This window comes from Aquila chrysaetos, chromosome 20, assembly GCF_900496995.4.
Source record: "Aquila chrysaetos chrysaetos chromosome 20, bAquChr1.4, whole genome shotgun sequence".
Classification (NCBI taxonomy): Eukaryota; Metazoa; Chordata; class Aves; order Accipitriformes; family Accipitridae; genus Aquila; species Aquila chrysaetos.
Genome location: NC_044023.1, coordinates 3,181,362 through 3,203,385, shown reverse-complemented (window position 1 = coordinate 3,203,385; position 22,024 = coordinate 3,181,362). Strand labels below are relative to the sequence as shown.

Here is a 22,024-nt window from a genome sequence, read left to right as displayed (position 1 = left end):
CAAGAGTGCTGGCCCTGCGGCTGGATCGAGCGCTGGGATGATCGCAAACCGGGATCCGATTCCTGATCCTCCGCAGACTCCTGGTGTTACCTCAGAGAAATTAATCCCTTCGCCCCTCAGGGCAGCTTCCCCGCTGCAGGCGGAAGGAATCTCTGCTTCCACAGGTTTTCAGTGCGCTGGGCTTCAACGCCAAGCAGAGCCGTCCCCGCCCGCTCCCGGCCACCACGGCAGCCGCCTCCGGGGGACGGCGGGCGGCGGCTGCCGCGGCCCCTCCACGGCGGAGCCGCCGGCCGCGGCCCCTCGCCGCCTTGTCCCCGGCCCGGCGGGGCCGCTCGCCACGGGGCAGTTCTCGGCCCGGGACGGGACGGGACGGGACGGGGGGCCGGCGTCCTCGGGCGGCGCTCGGCCCGGGGAGGCGAAAGCCGCGGCGAGCGGAGCGGCAGCGGCGGATCCCGGCCCTTCAGCCCGGGGAGCGGCGGCGGGCAGAGTCAAGCTCTTCCCCCGGCAGCGCAGGACCGGAGAGGAGCAAAACTTGCTCTTGCAGCGGCAAGGAGCAGCTGCCAGCGCCTCACCGGCGGGGCGGGACATCCCACCCCCGGCCCGGCCCTGCCCTGCCCAGCCCAGCCCAGCCAAGGGACGCGCATACCGGCAAGGGAACGAACGAGAAGGCGAGCGCCGAGGAGCCCGGCCGCCGCCGTCCCGTGCGAGCCCAGCACCGCCCGCCCTTCCCGAGCCCGCCGGAGCTCCGGGAAGCCGGTCCCCGATCTCCTCCTCCCTTTGCCGGTAAGTGAACGAGGCCCGGGGCAGCGGCGGGCGGAGAAGGGGAAGCGGGCGAGCTGGGGCGAGGGGAGAGCGGCGGCACCCTCGCCTCGGGGGCGGGAGGGGAGCGGCGCGGGGGCGGCTGAGCCCTCGCTCGTCCCAGCCTTGGCAGCCAGCGGTAGCGCTGAGCACGGGAGGACTGGAGGAGAAGAAAGGAAAACGAGAGCAAAACCACCCGCCGAGACACTTCATTTTTAACAACTCTCCCTAAGAACTAGAACACTTCGCCGAAGTTGGCTGCTCCTTATCTGACTCATCCTAGCGAATAGCTGGCAGCTTTGTTTTCACCCTCCGCACAGCCCAGAGCAGCAGATGGGACCGCGGGGTCAGTGCGGAGCAAAGGGCCTCCCCCAGGAGCAAACAAAATTAGGACCTACGCATCCAAGTCGCACAAAGCCGATTATGTTTTCTCGAGGAAAAAAAGAAAAAGGTGCAGCAATACAATATAACAAGCTCAGCCAGGTTTCTTCCCCAGAGGACGGCCGTGCTGGTCGCAGACCCACCGGCGACAAGGCTCTGCGGCGAGGCCTGCCTGCTGCACCTGCACCGGCGAGCGGTGAGAGGAGCCCGAGCCGCTACGTGCCAGCAAGGGACAGAGCATGAAGGTGATGTTCTGATGGGGGGGAAGGAAGGGAAGGGAAACAGATGGATAAAGGCCAGATTCTCTGTTATAATTAATGGTCACATTGACTAGTTGAATGAAGAAGGTTAGGGTGAGTTTCCGTCTACCCACAAAATATTTATGCCCTTATTTTAAGCACCTTTCTTTTGACACATGATAAGTATCTGTGAAAGAGTACATGGCTGAGAAAAGAAGGGTGGGGTTGTTTCCTTGTTTTGAGGAAGAAATAGTGACTTGGCTGAAGAAAGAGGAAGATTTGCCTGAACATTAACCCTCATCCCTTCCTGAAGACAGTCATACTTTGCAGGTGGGGAAAAATCCCAGATGCATTAATTTCCATACGGATCTTGTGGCATTTCTCAAATACATAAAAGTCCACCACATCCTGAGGGGGGAAATGGGTGGGGGGGGTACAGTAGGGACATAACCTGCTCTAAGCCTATGCCGTGGCCAGTTCTTGATGTAGCCTCCCCAGCCTTTCCTTTACAGACACTGAGCAGGAATAATGAAGAGGAATCAGACTTCTTGGATAAGCTGCTTCTAAACTGTTTACTTGCAAGGTGCCAGGCTCTCTAGCTGTAGGAGACCATATGCTCCACCAGTTCATCTCAGCCACCTGTTTAATTCAACAAGCAACATTAAAACTGCCTGGAGAAAATAGAAGGTTGTTTAAGTCAGATAGATATATAGATATATTTATTTTTTTAAGAAGGGAAAACTTTGGACATTCAATGGGTTATTGCTAAAATATGAAGGAACTCATCATATTACCACAGTAAGTTTATAGATGTTTGAAGAGACTGATAACTCAATATATATTCCAAATTAGAGACAAAAAAATTGTTTTGTACATTAGTGTATCTAAGTGAGCTGAAACCAAAACTTGCAGTAACAGGGTTTACTTTTATTAACAGTACAAGCAGACAGTAAGTCCTCACACCCGCTAGAATTTCTGAATTTGTGCATTTTTGTGATGAAGTCTTGTATAGCTTAAAAGTTCACTTGGGTTGAAATTAAAGTTCATCTTGGTAAATCCACAAAGAAATTTCATATTGATCAGCACTTCAATAGCTTGCAGGGGATGGGAGGGAAGAAGATTCACAATATTCGTCTGATTTTCATTGACCCTAAAGGGTTCATTCTATTTTATAAAATGTTAAAAACACTACTCTGTGGTCATTTTTTTTTTTCTTTAATAGATCCTAATAAGTATTAGGAAGACATTTCCTATTACGAATTGCAATATTAGTATGATTGTGAACTAGTTTGTGCTTATCCTGACCAGACACTAATTCTGGGGCAAGGAGAGTTCTAAGATTTTTTTCCTTCTTTTGAAGAATAGCAACATTGGATTCTTCGGTACATATACTAAGAGCTAGAGAAAAGAGAGAACATCTTGAAGGATGTGAATCTGAACTTGAGAAATCCATCTTTGTTGAAGCTAAATGACTTTTCAAAACAATAAGTTTACTCCACATTTAGCAGTTCCTCAGAATTCAGAGAAGTTATTCATAGATGGGTTCATCAGGCTTCAAAAGTGGTTAACTTATTCGCTATGAGACAATGAAGCTTCCTTTATCCAAACCCAGTTCTTTCTATTGGAAACTGTTAAACCACATAGCAGATACAGTATTGAGGTATGTAACCTCAACATTTAAAGGACTAACAACTCTTGTTTACCTACATTATTTTTTGGCTAGTGATTCTCCAGTAGTGACTCACCAAGTAAGTCACTTGGAAAGAAACAGACAGATCTCAATATTTGAATGACTGGTTAAGTTACATTTTAAAAAGTTAACTGCATTTCTGATGCAGAAATATTAAAAGCAGCTAGTTTTACAGTTCGTCAAGGGTTGGAGTAAGTAGTAACACAAGGCGGAATCCAAAAAACTCTAAAGATTTTTTTGCTATCCCTGTATGAAAGATGTCCTGTTTTAGTGAGTTGGATTAATGGATTCCAATAACAGAATAGATCACCAGTGAAAAGGCACCACTGTGGCTACTCAGCTTTAAAGGCACCACAACACTGGAAAATTCCCCTCACTTATAGGAGATTTTACAGCTAGTGGTTTTGTTTACTACATGACACAAGCACAAAGGTGTTTTCATCTATTGCAACAGTTATTTAATAGGTCTAACCCGTACAGCAAAAGTCTTTTTTTACAGACAGGTAATGGAGTAGAGAAGATAAGACTTCTCCAGCACTACACTACTTAATGACAATAGCATTTAAATACTGGTTTGTTAAGAGATCACATTGATAATGAACTATATGCTGGTAATGATGTTTAGGCTAGCAGGGAAAGTTTATACCATATCTGGAAGCTTTAGAATTCTAGTCATGATGGGGTTTTCCCCAATCTCTGGGCAAAAACAATCCATATATGGGAAATACTACCACAGGAACAAGACTGTTTTGGGGTTTTTTTTGTCATGGAAAAACTGACATTTAGGACGACTTAAACCAGAAAGTTGAGCCACTGGAAGAAGAGCTTAACAGAAGTCTGAGCTTCATTTTGAGGGTCAGAACGTTCTTTTGAATGTGTCCATCTTCTGTTAGCTCTTTTGGGTTTAATGGTCATGAAATAAAGAGAGTTGTTCAAAAATGCCAGCCAGAGAAAAAAAAAAGGGTATATCTATCTCCTGGTAATTTCAGGTTAAGACACAGAATTATAAAATAATATATTTATTTAGGAAAAAGAAAATAATTGTAAATTCATGTCATAGTACAATACTATCTAGAAAATTGTTTAATTAAGTAGTCGATTATACTGCTGAACACATGTATACATCAACGACTTACTTAAACTTAGGAAGGTTCGGTATTAGTATTTAAAAATGAAGGTCAATGATCAGAAGACAGCAGCATTATACTGCTGGGGGAGGGTAGGATGGGACAGGACACCAGAATAAAATAGAAACACCCAGACATACAATAGGTTTCCAAGTCTCACTTCAGGCATCCAGCACTTGAAAGATACTGAAACTACACTTTCAGACTATCCTGGATTAGGTGACACTATTGGAATTTAAAACATGATATTTAAGATCTCTGCCTGCTAATATTGACTCTACTTAGGACACTAAATATAAAAATGCCCTCTGCTCCAGGTCTGTATTCCTCAGTATGGATTAGAGCTGTCAATGATACACATTCATTAACAGCGATCTTTAAAAAAAAAAAAAAAAAAAAAAAATTAAAAATTCAACTTTCAAGTGTCTAGGACTACACAGTTTTGCTGGGGAGTCTCCAGATGGGATTCATTTTAAACTTTAATATGTCAAAGACAAAAAGGTTAGCTGCTTTCTTAAGATGAATAGATTCCAGTAATAATCTAGCTGCATATAGCCAGATATTGACTGCTACCAGATTAGATGAGATTTTTAGGCTGCTTTTTGGATATCTGTACTTTATTCACTGAGTCACAGGACTACAAGCAATTCTAGTTGATTATAACATTAAAGGTAACTTGATCACTTTCATTTTTATATGCTACTCCTGGAATTCACTGTTAAATTTGTGGGCTTCCCCACACCCTTTTTTTCAGCTAAGTAGCTACAGTTTCCATTTCTTTGTTTTCCCCTTTCCTAAATTGTTTTCAGAACTGTTCCTAAACAAACAGCACAGAAGCTACTGCATTCAGTGGTTCTGCTGACAAGTAAAGAGCCTGCAACTGGATTCCTGTTACTTAAGGTTCTCTAGATTATGAGCCACATCCAGACATCTTTTTTGTCTTAAATAGCAAGTAGTGTTTCCCTAGCCAAGGTTCTGTCAGTAGATGAATGCCAGGGGTTATTTAATAATTTTTCCTGATACTATTCCTGTAGCTCTCATATTAATCATACAGGCCAGCTATTAAGTTCCCCTCCCCCCCAAGAAGAAAGGGCCAAGGGAGGATCAGGAAAGACCTGGTAAAGCTCAGAGAAGCTGAAGCAGAGGACTGAAAAAGGAGAACATCACAGCTTTGGCACAACGCAGGATGCATTGAAATGCACAGGAAAATATACTTTCTTATACTCTTCCCTTGCTTTCCACGCCTGCTTTCAGCTATTGATTTATGTCTCCAGGAGTTATAAAACACAGTTGAACATGCATCAGTATTGGAACAATGAAAATTCAAACAAGCAGAATGTGGTTCAGAGTATACAAATTCCAGTGTAGAGATATCAGAGACATAGATGCTCTGTCCTTAATTATGCATGGAAAAATAATGCTCTCAAAGAGTCAATTCTCAGCCTAAAAAAATAATGTTAAGAACCCAGAACAATGTTATGAATTAGTAGATACTGTGTAAGTCTGCAGAACTCTGTAATTCACTTAGGCTTTCAGTGCTATTTGTGAGTTCTAAAGAGAAGAAGCAGAAAAGAGATGACATGCAGTGAAATCAGTACCAAAAATACACCAGGGAAATGGACTTATGGAATTCCAATGGACTTATGCATGAACAGTATGTGAAATCTGAGAATATTAACAATAAACTGTTTATAGATAAGAGCATACCCAGAGTAAGACTGCATGCCACAAATGGTAACCATTCTTTAAAGAAGAAAATATTATTGAAAATACTTATATAGATTTTAGGAGAGTGTTTCAGCTCCTAACCATTCTGTACCAAATCAAACTTCACAGGACTGAATTCAGTTTTGGTGTTTAGCTTTCTATCTTGGCATGGCCTCTTCATATTTAGAGTAAAGTATTACTTAGCATTAAATTGTATGCTCATCTATGCAAATTAATTAGGACATGCATGCTCACACAGCTAAATGCTACTATGGCCAGTATTTTCTGTTCACACAAGGATTTCTCTACATACAGCTTCATTTCTTGGGTATATACCTTACATAGTAAAGGTAACTGTCTTTTTTGAGCAAATATTTGATATTTTGCTGTATATTGCGTATTATTAGCTATGTGAACACTTCCTTAGACTAACACATTTGTATTTTGGATTCAATTTCCATTTTTGAAGACTGCTCCAAGAATATGCCTTCTGCTCAGCACTTTCTTAGGTTTAGCAGAAGGGGGGGTTGTATACTGTAAACAATACCTAGCATATACTTCTGGGTTCATATATACTCAGTATCATATATGAACCACACGGTAAAAGCTGTATTTGTTGTCATCTGGGGAGATCAAATAATCAACCTGCTTAAAAAAAAAAAAAAAAGCAGAACACAGAGACACAGGAACACATAGCAAAAATCAAAAACAGAATGAAGTTTTCCCCAGGATAGACTCTTCTGTCTCAAGGAAAAGAGCTTTGATGGCACTCCAGATATGCTAACGGGAGCAAGAACTTCCACGGGAGTATTTCTATGATCAGTCTTCACTCAAGAACTGGCCCTTACACTGTGAGTCCAAGTTTTGAAATGGCCCTCTTGTGTTTGGCAGTGCCCAAGAACAGAAACATCAGACCGGATGGAAGGATGCAAAGTCAGTATCAGCTTAAGTTAACTAACTGGGTTGGATTAGATTTGTTTCAGAATATTTCTTTTACAAGGTGTTGCTCCATATAGACAAGTCATGCAAGTAGTAAATCATGCTTTTCATGCCAAATGTCTTCAAATCAGTACCCCTGTGTAGGCACGACTGAAGTAATAAACATCTCAAACTTTCAATTGCTTGAGAGTGAAGCTGCATTTGTACCATGAAGTCATAAGCTTCCATATTTTACAGAAATAATTTGCTTTTGACAGGTTATAATAGTTTGTCTGGTTCCCCTGCAGTGATGTGCATTCATAATAGCGTATAATTTAACTTCTCAATTAAGTTGGAAAGTGACTGACCACTCTGCCATGCCACAGAAGTACACAAGTTAACTCTGGGACTAATTAAATTCCTCCCATGTATGAGCAGAGCAGCATGCTATTTTAAAGTGGAAAGAGTATAAGATCAGCAAAGGTACGCTAGTATAGTAATCCAAACAGAACTGTCTACACAGTTGATTTGGGTTGGGTTTTTGTTTGGTGGTATTTTTATTTTTTTTTAATGACAAAGTTTTATATTAATGATATAACAGTACTTTTAAATGACCCCTGAGAAGTTTGTCAGTGGTAAAATGAGCATGTTTGTTCTCACTGCACAAAATGAAAAGCTGAATTTTTCTTCTCTGCCCTCTCCCCCCCCAAGAAATCTAACAACACACACACTTAGTAGTCACCCAAGGATATCAGACAGCAAAGCAAGAGGAAGATTAAAGATAGGATCCAGTACAGTATTAATCCAATGAAGAAAACAGTACACCAGTAAGGGGAAGGTGGGGGGAACGGTCAGAACACCAGAGACAGTTATTTCTGAAAGAGACAAGTCTTTTCACACAGACACAGCACAGCATCTTAATCAAGATTTGAGCTCAGACAGTGCAGTGGTGACTCAGATTCAAGTACTCAATTTCCTCACAAAGTCCAGTGCTTCTTATAAAAAGCTAAGGACTCAGGATGCATGTATGCAAATAAGAAGGATAGCATGACTGTATATAATGATTTGTGTCATTCATGCTAAAACTATATTTCAGGTCTAAACTATTTGCTGGCAGATAGCTAAAACTGTAGATAATTTCATTCCTACTAAAGCCAGGACCCGCAGCCAAATAAAAGCATAAAAGTTCAGCAATCAGAAAAATCTGTGCTGACAGCAGCACGTAGCCTGCCAATTTGATTGATGCATGTGGCTGTAGAAGCAACTGTTGTGATTCTATAAAAACTAAAACCTGAAAATATCAAGTATAATCAAGTCAAGTACCATCTACAAGCCCCAAGCTGAACTTCCACTTATATTTTCAAATCTTCCAGCTTGCCCAAACATTTTCGTGCTCTTTGAATTATGCTTCACTTAAGGAAACCAGATGTAACATTTCCTCAATTAAACAAAAGCAGAAGTATTTATCTGCAATTCTGACAGCCTGTACCCTAATATTCAGATATACAAATAAAAACCAGCAATAGCACAGTAGAATCACTGGACTGAAAAGAAAATATCCTTACATAACCAAGTTACAAATTCAGTATATCATACAGTTATAATCATAAATACTTTTTTCTCCTGCAAAGACTTCACAAAGTTACTTAAAAACTTCAAGTTCCCTTCACAATAGGCTCTGCATTCTGTCTTTTTGTTGTTCATAAGGTCTGCCTGCTATCCTTAGAACACCACCATCCAAGTTAGAGGAATTAGGATAAATTTGACATCACAGACCAGACCACAGCCAAGCAATATAGCTCCTGGATAAAAGGGCAGAAGTGATGACCTTGTTCTAGTCCCTTTGTAATACTGCATTAAATGGTCCCCCGCTCATTGCTCTAAGCGTGAGAGGACCATTCACGTGTACTGCACGTTCAGAACAAACGGATAAATGAATTCAAGGAGCCTTCAGTTAAAGTAGTTTAAAATTAGTTGTCATGTGCATTCCCAGAGATAATTGAATAAATATCTCTTAGGAGCATAGATGTAACCACATTACTCCTTCTATTCTGCTTTGTTGTTGCTCTGAAACTATACAGCTTATTCACTATACTGTTTAGACAAGCGACTGAACCAGGAGGGGAAAAAATGCAGTAATTATAGCATTAGACCACCTACCCTGTTTGGAAGTGAAAGTGTGGAGGCTTCAGAAACAGCCTACTTGCCTTTACCCTCCCCAGGAACAGTACCTTTGCAAATTACCACTGGCACACTGAAGGCCTGCACCATTTCCCAGGCCATCCAACTCCTGAAATCAGTATGCAGATCACCAATCCAACAACTCAGACAGCAATTTTCTATCTACAGTCTAGTCTGTAAAGTAGACTTCAGCACATCTGCAACAGTGTCCATCTGCTATATTAGTTCTGGCCTCATTTTTCTCCCGAGACAGCATTTACATCAAGAACCACTGAAAATTATCTGCCACCGAATGCACGCAATACAAGTTCATGCAAAACTAGACAGCCAGATGTCCAAATATGTTGGTTGAGTTTCTTCACACAAAGGAAGAGTCATAATAAAAACAAAGAATGAAAGTATTTATAAGTCAGGCTGGGTTGTTTGTTCACATAGTGGAAGATTAATTTATAATTCTCACTGCCCTTAGAATAGGTACATGGGTGGAAGAGGACAATTTAGGAGGATTAACAAAATTTGACTGGTCCGACACTAAAGTTTCAGATTATGTAGTCTTTTCATTTCAGACTACCTAGAAGAGACAACTCAAGTATAGATGGAATCCAGTCTTTCCTTTGATAGTGGTAGACACTTTTCTGAAAAACATAGCTGGTCCTTCCTGGACTGAGACAGTGGGTCATTTGAATGGGAACAGCAGGTAGGTTATCAAGTTCTTTTCACTTACTATTTATCAAAAATTTTTATTGATTATTGGCAGGCATTGCCTAGGGACTGTTTTCTTACAGAGAAATAAGTAAGTCTTTGAGAGGAAAATTAATCAAACCTCTAGCGTGTTAATATTTTCAACACCTAAAGAATAATTAAAACAAAAAACCACTAGAAACAAATCGGTTTCTTAAGTACAACATAGTGCACACAGGTCATCTAAAATCAAATCTTACCTTCTGTGTTGAACTTAGTCTGATGAACAAGAATTTTGTTCTAGCCTAGCCTTTTCCTGTTGTAGCTGTAGTTTCTTTAGAACATACACATAAGAGATATGCCAGCATCTGTTTCTAGAAATTTACTCCCACTTAGTCAGGGCTTAATAGGTTGCACCTGCACTAATGAGTCAGTAAGGCATCCACTTAGCATCTCCCAGTAGATTCTTGTTCCTTGGAAGAATTATCACTGTGATACAGTAACAAACAAATAATGATTGCTGATTTTCCTTGTAGAAAAAGCTCTTTACAGACAGTAAAAATTAAAGAAGGCATTTCATGGTGAGGTCAGGGTTTAGAAATTCCAAAGAGCTATCCAAGATCTTAGGCTGATTGTTTTCTTTAAAATCTGTTCTGTATTAGTGAGCTTTGGTTCAGTGTAATGAGAGTTAAACTGTCCAAATATTAAAACACATTTATTCAGTATTATTACAGTTCCTTTACTGGGAACTGAGTTACAGATAAAGAATTAAACCAGTAGCTCCTGAGCAGGGGTACATATACCACAAACAGTCTACAGCCACTACAAAATGGTGTGTGCCTCAATGAAGAGGAGGAAGCTGCTATTGCAAATCACAGCGCTTTCATGATGACTAATTGCTGATGATATTTGGTACCATCACTACTAATGATGATGGTAGGAAGTTTAAGAAAAAAAATTGTAGATTACAATCTTCCCTAGAACACAGAAGAGGTGATCAGTGAATTTCATAACATGGAGCAAGGCTTATTGTTTTCTAGTTATCTTCCATTGGACAAAGTTGTGTGGCAAAATGTGCTAATTCTAGCAAAGAGTGGTGACTGTGTAGCAGTTCAATGTAAGCTTAGTGGGCAAGACTGGGATATAAGGGCCGAAGCTCCAAATACAGAGCGGTATTAGAGGGCACTGACCAATAACATAACATTTCTGCAACTAAATGCAACTTCTCTGCATGCTATTTTGTGTGCAGTCACCTTTGCTTCTTAGGAGAAGCTTACAGTTTTCTCTTGTACTGTTCTGTTGGCCTGTGTGGGAGAGGGAGATGTAGGCCCTCTGCAACCTACTCCTTATCAAAAGAGCATGGGCCCTGACAGGTGAAAGATGCACGGAGACTCCTGTGTCGGAAGCCTTCTTTGGGCCCTTAGAAGATACAAGAAAGCAACCAAATTCTCTTTCCTGTACACACGTGAGTGTGGGATTGCAGTATGTCTGATATGCTGCTAAATGCCTATCATAACTTATTGTTAAGGAGAATTCTGTATGATCTGAAAGTTCTCAGGCAGAAACAGCAGCAGCACGTGGTGTCTCATGCTAGGGAATGCAAAGAGACAAGTTGCAAGGACGAGGTCATACAAAGGCAACATTGCATTTCTGCTCTATTCTAAGCATTTTGTGACCAACTCAATCCCTTGGTACATCTTTTTAATGGATTGAGAGGTATGATTTGGCTTCAAATAAAACTAGATAGGTAGGAAGTATGTGCTGGGTATACAACTTTCATGCCAAAGCTATGGAGACCCTCTTCCAGTTACCTCTTAGAGTGGCTTCTTTTCTCATTAACACACTCCGAAACATAAATTACCCAGAGCCTTACATAACTGTCTTTGGTGGGAGAATACTCAGAAAGTCAGGGTTGTAAAGGATCATATGTGAAAACCACAAATTGTTCAACAGGGAATATGCAATGTTACTGTAAAGCTTCAATATCCTAATCCAGCCTCAAGATCTACTCACTCTAGACTAGGGCAAATGGTTCTTGCAAGCCTGTTCCAGTGACTAATACTGTAGACATTTGTTACTGGGTATAGTCCTGCTCCAGCCATATTAGACCTTATCATGTAAGTGGACCTATTATAATGGAAGATGTCAGAAGGTCAAAGCCAGACTAAGCTGCTTCCACTGCATTAAAGTTAAAAAAAAAAGAAGAAAAAAAAAAGGAAGATATTTAATTTCTAAATCAACATTGCTTGTCTAGGGTGTCTGAATGAATACAGACCCAAAGTCTAGACAGAAAAAACCAGTATAATAGTCAGGACACTGTTTGGAGAGCAAGGGAGCCTTGGCTGGTTTTAGATCTAACATTACTCTATGATGTTTAGCAGATGACTTTGACCTGTTCCTCAATTTCACTTCAAAATTTTATTGTACGTGGCCAGCTCTCCATAAAGCAGAGAAGGCAAAATCCATCAGGGACTATGAACTGCTCAAATGATGTTGTGATGACAATTACATTATAAGACAGAATTATCATAAATATGGTGTACCTGTTAGCATGTGTATTTTTAGACGAGCAAATGCATTACCCTGAATTTTTCTTGTTCTTAGTGTTCTCAAATGATCTGCATGTCCTGACATCATTCTTGGATTGTTATAGACTGTATAAGCTCTTCCAAAACAGAAAAGTAATCAAGCTTTTTATTTAATAGAAGATGTTTTAATAAAAGTGGAGCATGATTTGAAAAACTAGACCTTCGTGCCTTATTTGGAGTAGAAGTACTCCAGATCAAGTTCTTCAGGCTTCTTCCTAAATCCTACCCTATCTCACCGCAGCAGTGCTAAAGAGAAAGTTTGGGAAGCAGTCAACACCACTTACTGTATCCTGCTCTATGTTTTATTCCATATGCAGTTCATAAATAACCAAGGAGAACTGTCACATCAGATATTTTTCTTTGCTGTTATTCTTTCTGTTGAAGACTCAATTAAGGTTGCCTTCTCTCCCTTTATTTTGCCATAAATTTAAATGAAAATATGTGGGGGTGAAGATCAGACATTTCTTTATGAGGTCCCTGAAGCTATTAACATCAACTTCTTGACTTGACCATGCCCCATAGACTTAACTCCAGCAGAGAGGTTACAGTGTATAGCTGTGGAAAGAAAGACAATGACAGACTGGGATGTAACCATTTCCTGTCACCAGACATGTTGGTTTAAGATCTGTGGAGTAATTTCTTTTCTCATTATCAAACAGGAGGTGCTTGAGGCCTCTCTGATCTTCTGACATCTGTGACTAGCTGTCACTGAAGAACTATACATGACAGAACCTGAAGGCTGTACAGAACACAGAATTACAGAATACAGCTCTTGAGCTCATACCCCACAGGGTATGTATTTCCTTTGCCTATGGATGCTACTGCTACCAAGCACACATCTTTCATAATACCAGGCACTTGTAAGTAAAGCTTAAGGAAGAAGGAATTTGACCTCTTGTAAGAAAGCACACAAACATTTTAGCTTCAACCCTGATTACTGAAATACTGTTTTGCCCGTGTTTAGAATAACAAGGATGAGAAATCCCATACATATCTCTCAGTGTTAGCTGGGTAAATACTTTGAGCTAGTATGTCTACAGTCTCAGTTTCCTTCCTCATTGCTTTAAGAGCAGAACATAAACTCAGACAAGCACTATAAGAGAAAAATGGCAGAAAATATGTATCATCACCCTCACAGAGGTTTTTCTTGAATACCCTGGAGATAGAATTGGTCAATTGATCATATGATCCAAGACTTAAAATATTATTAATCATTTTTTGGACTTTACATCAACTCATGAAGTTAGCAGTTGGGAAGTAGAAGATACCAAAGGCAAATAGAATTTCTAGATAATGGAATAGCGTATCTACTCAACTTTGAAAAGATGCTTTTCTTACCCCTACATTCCCTTCCTTCCTTTCCCCTTTCATTGCCAATATTTGAGTTGTTATGCTTGTGGTAAAAAAAGGAAGAAATAACACATTTTTTAATTAAGGCCTATGATCTCAATATATAACCTCTACATTCACAAGTGAAGTATGCACCTATAGTTGTTTCCCAATGCAGATCAAGTCACCACAAAGCTACACACCACTGTGTCTGTACAAATGAAATCTGCCACTCTTTGATAACACCTGCAAAATAGTATGTAGAAATGAATGTGACTAGGAAACAAGCCTAACTGGGCAAACGTGGCCCACTGTAAAATGGATTTTGTATATGCCCTGGTGAGTGTTTATTAGGTTGTCTTTTTTTTTTTTTTTTTTTAACTGCAGTGCATGTACTGGAATTCCTAGGCACTCTAATAATGGAGATATAGAAGATTTTAAAGAATTTTCATTCTGAAGGCTCTACACATGGCTCATGCCAAAGTTCTAAGCAAATAAAGATAGCTCATTTATTAAAGATTAATTATAAAAAAAAAATTCTTAGGCATAAAGGAAAGGTTTGCTATGTGTTCAGTCTCAACTCCTCTTATTTCCAATTATTTTCCACTTTAATGCAGCAAAGAGCAACAGCAAGCATGCAGGAGTAACGTGGCTTCTCCAAGTTATTGCAGAACAACAGTTCTTGCTTATGTTTCTTAGGCACCTGAACGACCAGTAAACTTCAGCCTAAAAGACCCTATATTTATATACATTTGAGAGACTGCAAGATGCTTATTAATCCTAAAAATTCCTATTATTTTCCCTGAACTTTTATTAGTCTGTATTTGAAATAAAATGGGGCTGCATCTTTAAATGTTTGAAATCTACGTAAGCCTAAATTGGGTAGGAGGAGATTACTCATCACCATTAATTTGAACGACTGCCTGCTAGTGAAAACATAGGCACTGGCTGCAACCTTAGGAGTTATTTGAGACTCTGCATCAGCTAAAGGTGTGGACTGGCTGCAGCGTTTTTATTGTTTGGAATACCTTGTCACTTGACATCATATGATAGCCTATTATTGGTGGATAATTAAATCCAACTGCTGTATACTCAAACTGTTAGATGTAGTTTGTAAATAATCACTGGTTTGTTTAAAACTATTTAGTACAAAACATTTTAATTTGCTTTTTATTGACATGCTTTAAATTGGTTTGCTAATATGTAGTTTATGATATGGTTCATGATCAGCTATTTAATGAGAAATAATAAATTAAAACAGTGAGGATTGAAATTTCTTCTCCAGATTCTGGGGTCAGAATTATATGAAGCCCCACGAAAAACCTCTGCAAACCATTTTGGATTGGTTCATGGAGCTTGCTCCAGTACTCTTCATAGAACACATCTCAAATTACCCATATGTAAAATGTTGTAAAAATTTATTATTTAGGAAAGTCCTAAAAGGGGCAGTGCCAAGCTGAAGCACAGATTAGTTTTATTATTTTATTTTAGTACTACAGTGATTGAGCATATGTCTTGTCTTTTCTATAGTTGTGGAAATAAACATCACAAAGGAATCCAACACGTTTTCATCCAGGAGTGTAAACCAAGACTGAATTTCCAAGGCCTGGACATCTTCTCTGATTTTCATTCTGCGTTCTTGTGCAGAAGATGTCAAAAAACACAACAGAGAATGCAACTAACCCTCACTCAGCAATTCTAGGTCTGTTCTTAGGCAGCATTTCACTGATCACTATTGTCATGAATATATTAGTACTATGTGCTGTGAAAACGGAAAAGAAGCTGCAGACAGTTGGCAATTTATACATTGTCAGCCTCTCTATTGCAGATCTTATAGTTGGTGCAGCTGTTATGCCCCTGAATATTGTTTATCTCCTAAGTCCTGTGTGGACTCTAGGCTTACCAGCCTGTTTGTTCTGGCTGTCAATGGATTACGTGGCCAGTACGGCATCCATTTTCAATCTCTTCATATTGTGCATTGACCGTTATCGTTCAGTTCAGCAACCACTGAAATATCTCAAGTATAGAACAAAAACGAGAGCATCACTAATGATTTTGGGGGTTTGGTTTCTCTCTTTCACGTGGGTCATTCCAATCCTAGGATGGCATGTTTTTGCTAATAATGGGGAAAGGAAAGTAAAGGAAAACAAGTGTGAAACCGAATTCTCTGAAGTCACCTGGTTTAAAGTGTTGACAGCCATTATCAATTTCTACCTACCCTCTATCATCATGTTATGGTTCTACTATAAAATATTCAGAGCTGTTCGAAAACACTGTCAACACCGAGAGCTCATCAATGGATATCGGTCTTTCTCAGAAAAAAATCCCACGAAGGACAAGCAAAATATTTGCCTCCAAGAGAAAATCTTAGATGAGAACACCCCTCCCAAAGACAAGCAAAGCTCCCCTCAGCCCAAAAATATGGAGGCAGACCTTCATTTCAGTGATTCTGACAAGTCTTCAAAGGCATTTGTTAACAAGAGTAATAGGAAAGTCCTTAAATGGAGCTGTTTTCCTTTCTCCACTGCCCAGTCTGAGCCAGGCCTGGATAAAGCAGGAAAGAAGTGTGGGTGTGTAACAAAAGAGAACAAAAATGAAGAGGAGCCTTGCTCACAAGACAGTGACTTAAGTGATGCATCAGACAACCATACTTTCACAGAGGAGGTACCCTGTAGAAAGCATTTCAATCCTAACCCTGAAAGAGCCTGCAGTCCTCAGGAAAAGACTGAGAACAGGGATTTCAGAGGACTGACTTACCTGAGGAAAACCTGGCAAAGTCTGCACACCCATTCCAAAAGGCACATTCAAGGACTGCATGGGAACAGGGAAAGGAAAGCAGCTAAGCAGTTAGGGGTCATAATGGCAGCCTTTATGCTGTGCTGGATTCCCTATTTTGTATTATTTATGGTAATAGCTTTCCATGGCCATGAACAATTTTCGAAATTACACATGTTCACTATATGGCTTGGCTATGTGAACTCCACCTTAAATCCATTCCTGTATCCTCTTTGTAACCAGAATTTCAAGAAGACATTCAAAAGGATCCTTCACATCCACTGATATTCTTCTGATTTTTTTGAGCTAAAAAGCAGCTCAAGAGTTCAACCAAACAAAATGTTCCAGTTTCAAAGACAAACACCATGCCTAAAGTAGAAGACTTTGGAAAACTGTAATTTATGAACAACTGTTAGTAAAAGTATGAAACGTGCATTTAACAGCTTTAATACATTTGAAGAAGAACTAATTCAAATCAGGAATCTGAAAAACTCGGGGGCAATCTCAGAACTGTTACACTGTTGTACACATTTTACAATTTGAGATTACCTCTTTCATCATGTAGAACAAAAACTGGAGATACAAATAGAGATCTTCAGTGATTATAAATTATTCAGCTACAGAAAAGGAAGAAATAGAATGACATTTCTGTGACTGGCCAAATATATTTTTCTCTTCCAACTTACTCCATTAAACACAGGAATGCATTGTTTGTGAAGTGAGATCTGCAAGTGGAGGTACTTTGCATAGGCAAAGAAATAAGATTCAATTGTTTAAAAAAATCTACCCTATTTATTTATAACTTCCCCCAAATCATAAACTTTTTTGAAAAGTCAAGCCATATTATAACCTACCGTATCTCTTTGATATCATGCTTGCTTCATTTACACCTGTACATGTTAACTTCACTGAAAAAAAAAAATAGTATTTTTATGTCCTAGAAATTTTGCTAAGACTTTCCATATTCAACATACTATCACTAGCTATTCAAGAAGGGTATGTTGTTGTCTCTAGACTAGAATATAGTTGATTATAGACTACACATATTTTCTTCTTCCTACAGGTTGGCAAATAACCTAAGTGTGCAGTGGCAATACTAGTCCATATATCCTTATCCTGTAGTAGGCAAACTCTTCCTAGTATAAGAGGCAAATTCATGAGCAACAACTCAAGCTTGCAAAACAGAAAATAAAACACATGAAGTATGTTTACCTTTTCTATTCTTTATATTTAATTGCATTTTATAAATTATGCTGTAAATACTGTAAAATATTTCAGGAGAAACACACAATAATAGAATACTCTGGGTTGGAAAGGATCTCAGGAAGACATCTCAGTACAACCTACAACTCAAAGCTGGGCTGGCTTTGACATTACATCATGTTGCTCAGGGCCTCGTCCACAACTTGAATGACAAGCATCTGTAAAAACAGCTTCATCTGGAGAAGCTGGCAGGCAGCCTTGACAGAGAAGTTTGCAGCTAAGGTTCACTCTACCAACTTTAAGTGTTCACGTGCTCAGCCATTGATTTAACTGTTTCTAAGTATTAACTAATTCTCAAAAAAAAGACATGGCCTGTTATACAACAGGAATTAATCTCCTCTTCCTAATTGCAGTCAGGTATAAATTTGTCCCTGAAGGAAGAAAACATAGTTCCTCAGCAAAAAAGTACATAGTGGTGTATGTTGCATAAGCTAACTTATCAGGAAGCTTACAAATTCATAGAACAATTACACCAAAATAAAAAAAGAGTATACAGATTAGGGAGCAGGGAGGAGAATTGAGGCAGAGGAGATCTCAGGCCCTATATTAGCCGAATATCCCAAGACCGTGTACCGCCTTGTTTGTGGCACACCAGTAAAGCATTCATTCCTATTCTTCTGCTATAGAACTGAGAGAAACATTTTGAGAAAACACTGTGGAGTATGCTAGTTTTAAGAAGAAATCCCAGAACCAGATAACTTCAACAGCTAAAGCCACATTTGCATGTAATGGTGAGTTTATGCAAGTCTTTTCCATACCTTTTGGGAAGGATGATTAGAGAGGCATCCTGAAGGTTCAATGTAAAAGGATTGTCCTCCCATTCATTTTGTTGTGCTGATGAATTTACCACTTCCTGAATGCTTTCTTGCTTCTGAAATTGCTCAGTTAGCTTAACAACAAAGTTCTGATGGAACTGGAACTCCTTCAACTGAGTACTGTCAAGAGTTTGGTGGGATGAGTTGAAGGGATGTTCTGTGTAGTATCTTCATTACACCAGAAGTGAAAAATCGTAGTTTAATGGTTCAAGGAGAAATTCTGAATTCTATGTTCCTAATTAATGATCTTGAGCTACTTAGAGTCCCTCTGTGCCACGTGTGCCTATTTCATAATGTGAATATGACAAGACTTACAGTAACAATGCAACACTTAAGATAATGTTTGCATGATGCTCATAAATTTTGGATATAATATAATAACTAAATGCAAAGTATTCTCTGTCAGTTTTATTTCTCTGAATTAAACACCTGAATGTTAATAGTTGTATTTAAAGTATTGAATATTAAATGAAGCCCTAATATATCTGCATTTTAATAAATTGGAAAAATGTGTTAAAGGAATAAACTTCAATTCAGTCTATTTCAATGTATCATATGAGGTTCAGAGATTATTTGATTTGGTCTCAAGTAGCATGCAGGAAAAACTGCAATTAGGGAACTCAAATCTAGCAGAAAAAAAAGGCAAAATACAGAGACAGAATATAGAAGCAGGAAAATTCATTCCAGAATTCAGACAACTTTTTCACTGCAGGAGCAGTATCTGCACACGTAGTAAAACACACCTTCTTTTGGACTACAAAGCAGCATCTTTTGAAACATATACTCTAATCCAATGGCCTTTCACAAACAATTGCTCAGATTCACATTCATTATGATTTTTTTTCTGTTGTGATATGCAACACCAATTCTGGCCAAAATGGATGGTAATCTTGATGATCCTTGAGGAAATAAAAAAGCAGCACACTAAGTCAGCTACAGTTATTACTGTATACTGCTGAAACATGCTCACCCAAGGGATGCTTAGAGTTATCAAGAAGTCTATCCTCTTGATCACGACAATTGCCTTTTCTGACTTTATTAGTACATGAAAAAGCAACCTAAACAAAATCACTGAAAATTGGTCTAAAATATGATGATTATAAGAAAGAATACCTCTGGTACAATTAAAGATCATTCAAACACAGAACAGCTAAATCTAGGCAAATAAAGCTGCCTGACTATTTTTTATCTCCCTTCATTTTTATCCATAATCTTAGTGTAACTGTGTTAATAATAAAGACAGGGGAAGTTGTCAGAGTGGGCTTCTCTGATGTGATAGCTGTAATAGATAAAAAGAAAATAGGAAAACAGGATACAGCCTATTTTAAACTTCCAATTAGCAAGGTACCTAACAGGATTTATCAGTTTATTTTACTGAATAGGCAACTCAAATCGTTCTGGATGTAAGAGAGGCAGAGGAAAGCAAATTAGGGTAAGGAATGGAGAAGCCTACTACCACATGGGGCCAAGCCTCAGGAGAATATTCAAGGTGTGGTTTCCTGTAAAAGATTTTCAACGTTTTCCAGTTAATAAACAAGGTCAGAGGACACACAGCTTTAAGGGAACGTAACAAATTTCTTGGAATTTCTTGGCCTGGAGTTCTACTTCAATCAAAGTGTGGTGAGAACAACCAATCTCGCTTTTAAGAGGCAGAAAAATAATAAAATTCTCATAATTTTTTCTGTGTCAATGGTGACATCTAGTGGGTAATGAGAAGAATTCTGGGCTTCTGCATCAAATACTGTTTATCATCGAAGTTTGTTAAGAGAGAGATGCAATTAGGAAGTGGATCCTGCCACCTAGTACGTGTTTCAGGAAACGTGGCACTCAATAAAGGAAACATTAGTGTAGGTGCACATTTTGGCTTCATTCTATCATCTAAAAGGACTCCATTACATTCTCTGTGAGTCCACTTCGTGATGCACTTTGATAGCACAATAAATGAAAATGACTGAAAGATTAACTTTAAAAATATATTTCTAATCCTAAGATATTAATATAGAAGCACCATAGACACCTCTTAATACTTCTAGAGGAGGTCCCGAATTCTGCAGATTGCTGTATCTTTCCACTGCTATCACAGATGCTAGAGGACTAGCCTCCTAACTTAGCTGGGATAGCTTAAGTTCCTAAAGATGAGGTGTAAGAATACACTTGAAAGTTTCAGTGCATGCATTTCTTCTACCAGAATGAGAATTAGTTCATTTGGAAATGCCAAGTTAAGTTTAAATACTATGCATACATATTCACTTTTGTTTATTTGTTAAGTACAACGACAAAATTATTAATTTTCATCAAATTATTTGTCTATTGAAGAATTAGAAGATAAAAAGACCAATTAATGTTAACACTGTGTGAGAAATAGCTCATGAAAATAGTTTACACTCCTGATACTGAATTCCAAATTATCTTTAAAAATGATACATACCTGACACTGAAATAGAATCATTTCTACATGGTCATCTTACAGTCTAAAATAGAAATATAAAAAATCAAATGTGAGATGTACATTCTATACATGCACAGACACATGACCACACATACCAGGCTACCACAAAATTGCCATTTGAGGTCTCCACCAGTTAAAAAGTGTTAGAGTCCCCACTGAAAGAGATGTACATTTGTGCATGGTAATGGTTAAAACCATAGTGACATCTGGTAAGTCTAACAATGTATCCATTTTTAACAATATTTGTATCCCTTATCATTTTGTTTTGTCTACAAAGATATCTTGTGTTTAAACTCTGATATATTTCAACTAAAATATGCCTTAAAAGAAATACACAGCACCTCTTGCTATATGTTGGCACTGTGTAATTAAAATGAATGCCTACTGTGTAATTAAATTGAATGCCTTGAGTAAAATCAGATGCCTTTTGTTTTGATCAGGCATAACTTAGTCTTCAAAAACAACACAGGCCTGGGAACGGAACTCAGGTCTCCTACCTGGCAATCTAATTTCCTCCTCACTAGATATGAATAATCCCTCAACTCAGTTCCTTGAGGGGTAACAACTGTTTCTCTGAATCATATCAAAGTGCTCATAGAAGAGGCACCTGCCCGTGCCAGAGAAATTGGTGAAGATGCTCACAGAAGTCTATCAACATGGCAACTGCAAGGTGATACCTTTTCCAGCATATTCCTACTTTCTTCCACTACTGATTCAAGTATTCAGTGCTACAACAGGCTTTTAATTTTGGAGCGTCCCACTCTTGCAGCATGTCCTGGTTTCGGCTGGGATAGAGTTAATTTTCTTTCTAGTAGCTGGTATAGTGCTGTGTTTTGGGTTCAGTATGAGAAGAAAGTTGATAAGACACAGTCAGCTTCTCATGCCCAGCCAGCAAGAAGGCTGGAGGGGCACAAGAAGGTGGGAGTGGACACAGCCAGGACAGCTGACCCAAACTGGCCAAAGGGGTATTCCATACCATGGGACGTCATGCCCAGTATGTAAACTGGGGAGAGCTGGCCTGGCAGGATCGCTGCTCGGGAACTAACTGGGCATCAGTCAGCAAGTGGTGACCAATTGCATTGT

General features: G+C 39.2%; 1 protein-coding gene across 5 annotated transcripts; it reads left to right on the top strand.

Moving 5' to 3' along the window:
- The first annotated feature begins 340 nt into the window (after positions 1–340).
- On the top strand, positions 341–21,893 carry HRH1 (histamine receptor H1). 5 transcript variants are annotated; one of them, XM_029996105.1, is made up of 4 exons: positions 341–783; positions 1,295–1,424; positions 12,970–13,102; positions 15,170–21,893. In XM_029996105.1, exon 4 carries the CDS (start codon positions 15,290–15,292, stop codon positions 16,697–16,699), a length of 1,410 nt encoding a protein of 469 aa, XP_029851965.1. In that variant the 5' UTR covers positions 341–783; positions 1,295–1,424; positions 12,970–13,102; positions 15,170–15,289; the 3' UTR covers positions 16,700–21,893. The 5 variants fall into 5 exon arrangements, with proteins under 5 accessions (XP_029851965.1, XP_029851966.1, XP_029851967.1 ...); XM_029996106.1 differs by having other exon boundaries at positions 1,295–1,532; XM_029996107.1 differs by lacking the exon at positions 1,295–1,424.
- The last annotated feature ends 131 nt before the right edge of the window (positions 21,894–22,024 follow it).

Bases quoted from the DNA above. Each gene is read 5' to 3' on its own strand.
- HRH1 (XM_029996108.1), top strand. From the start codon at position 15,290: ATGTCAAAAAACACAACAGAGAATGCAACTAACCCTCACTCAGCAATT.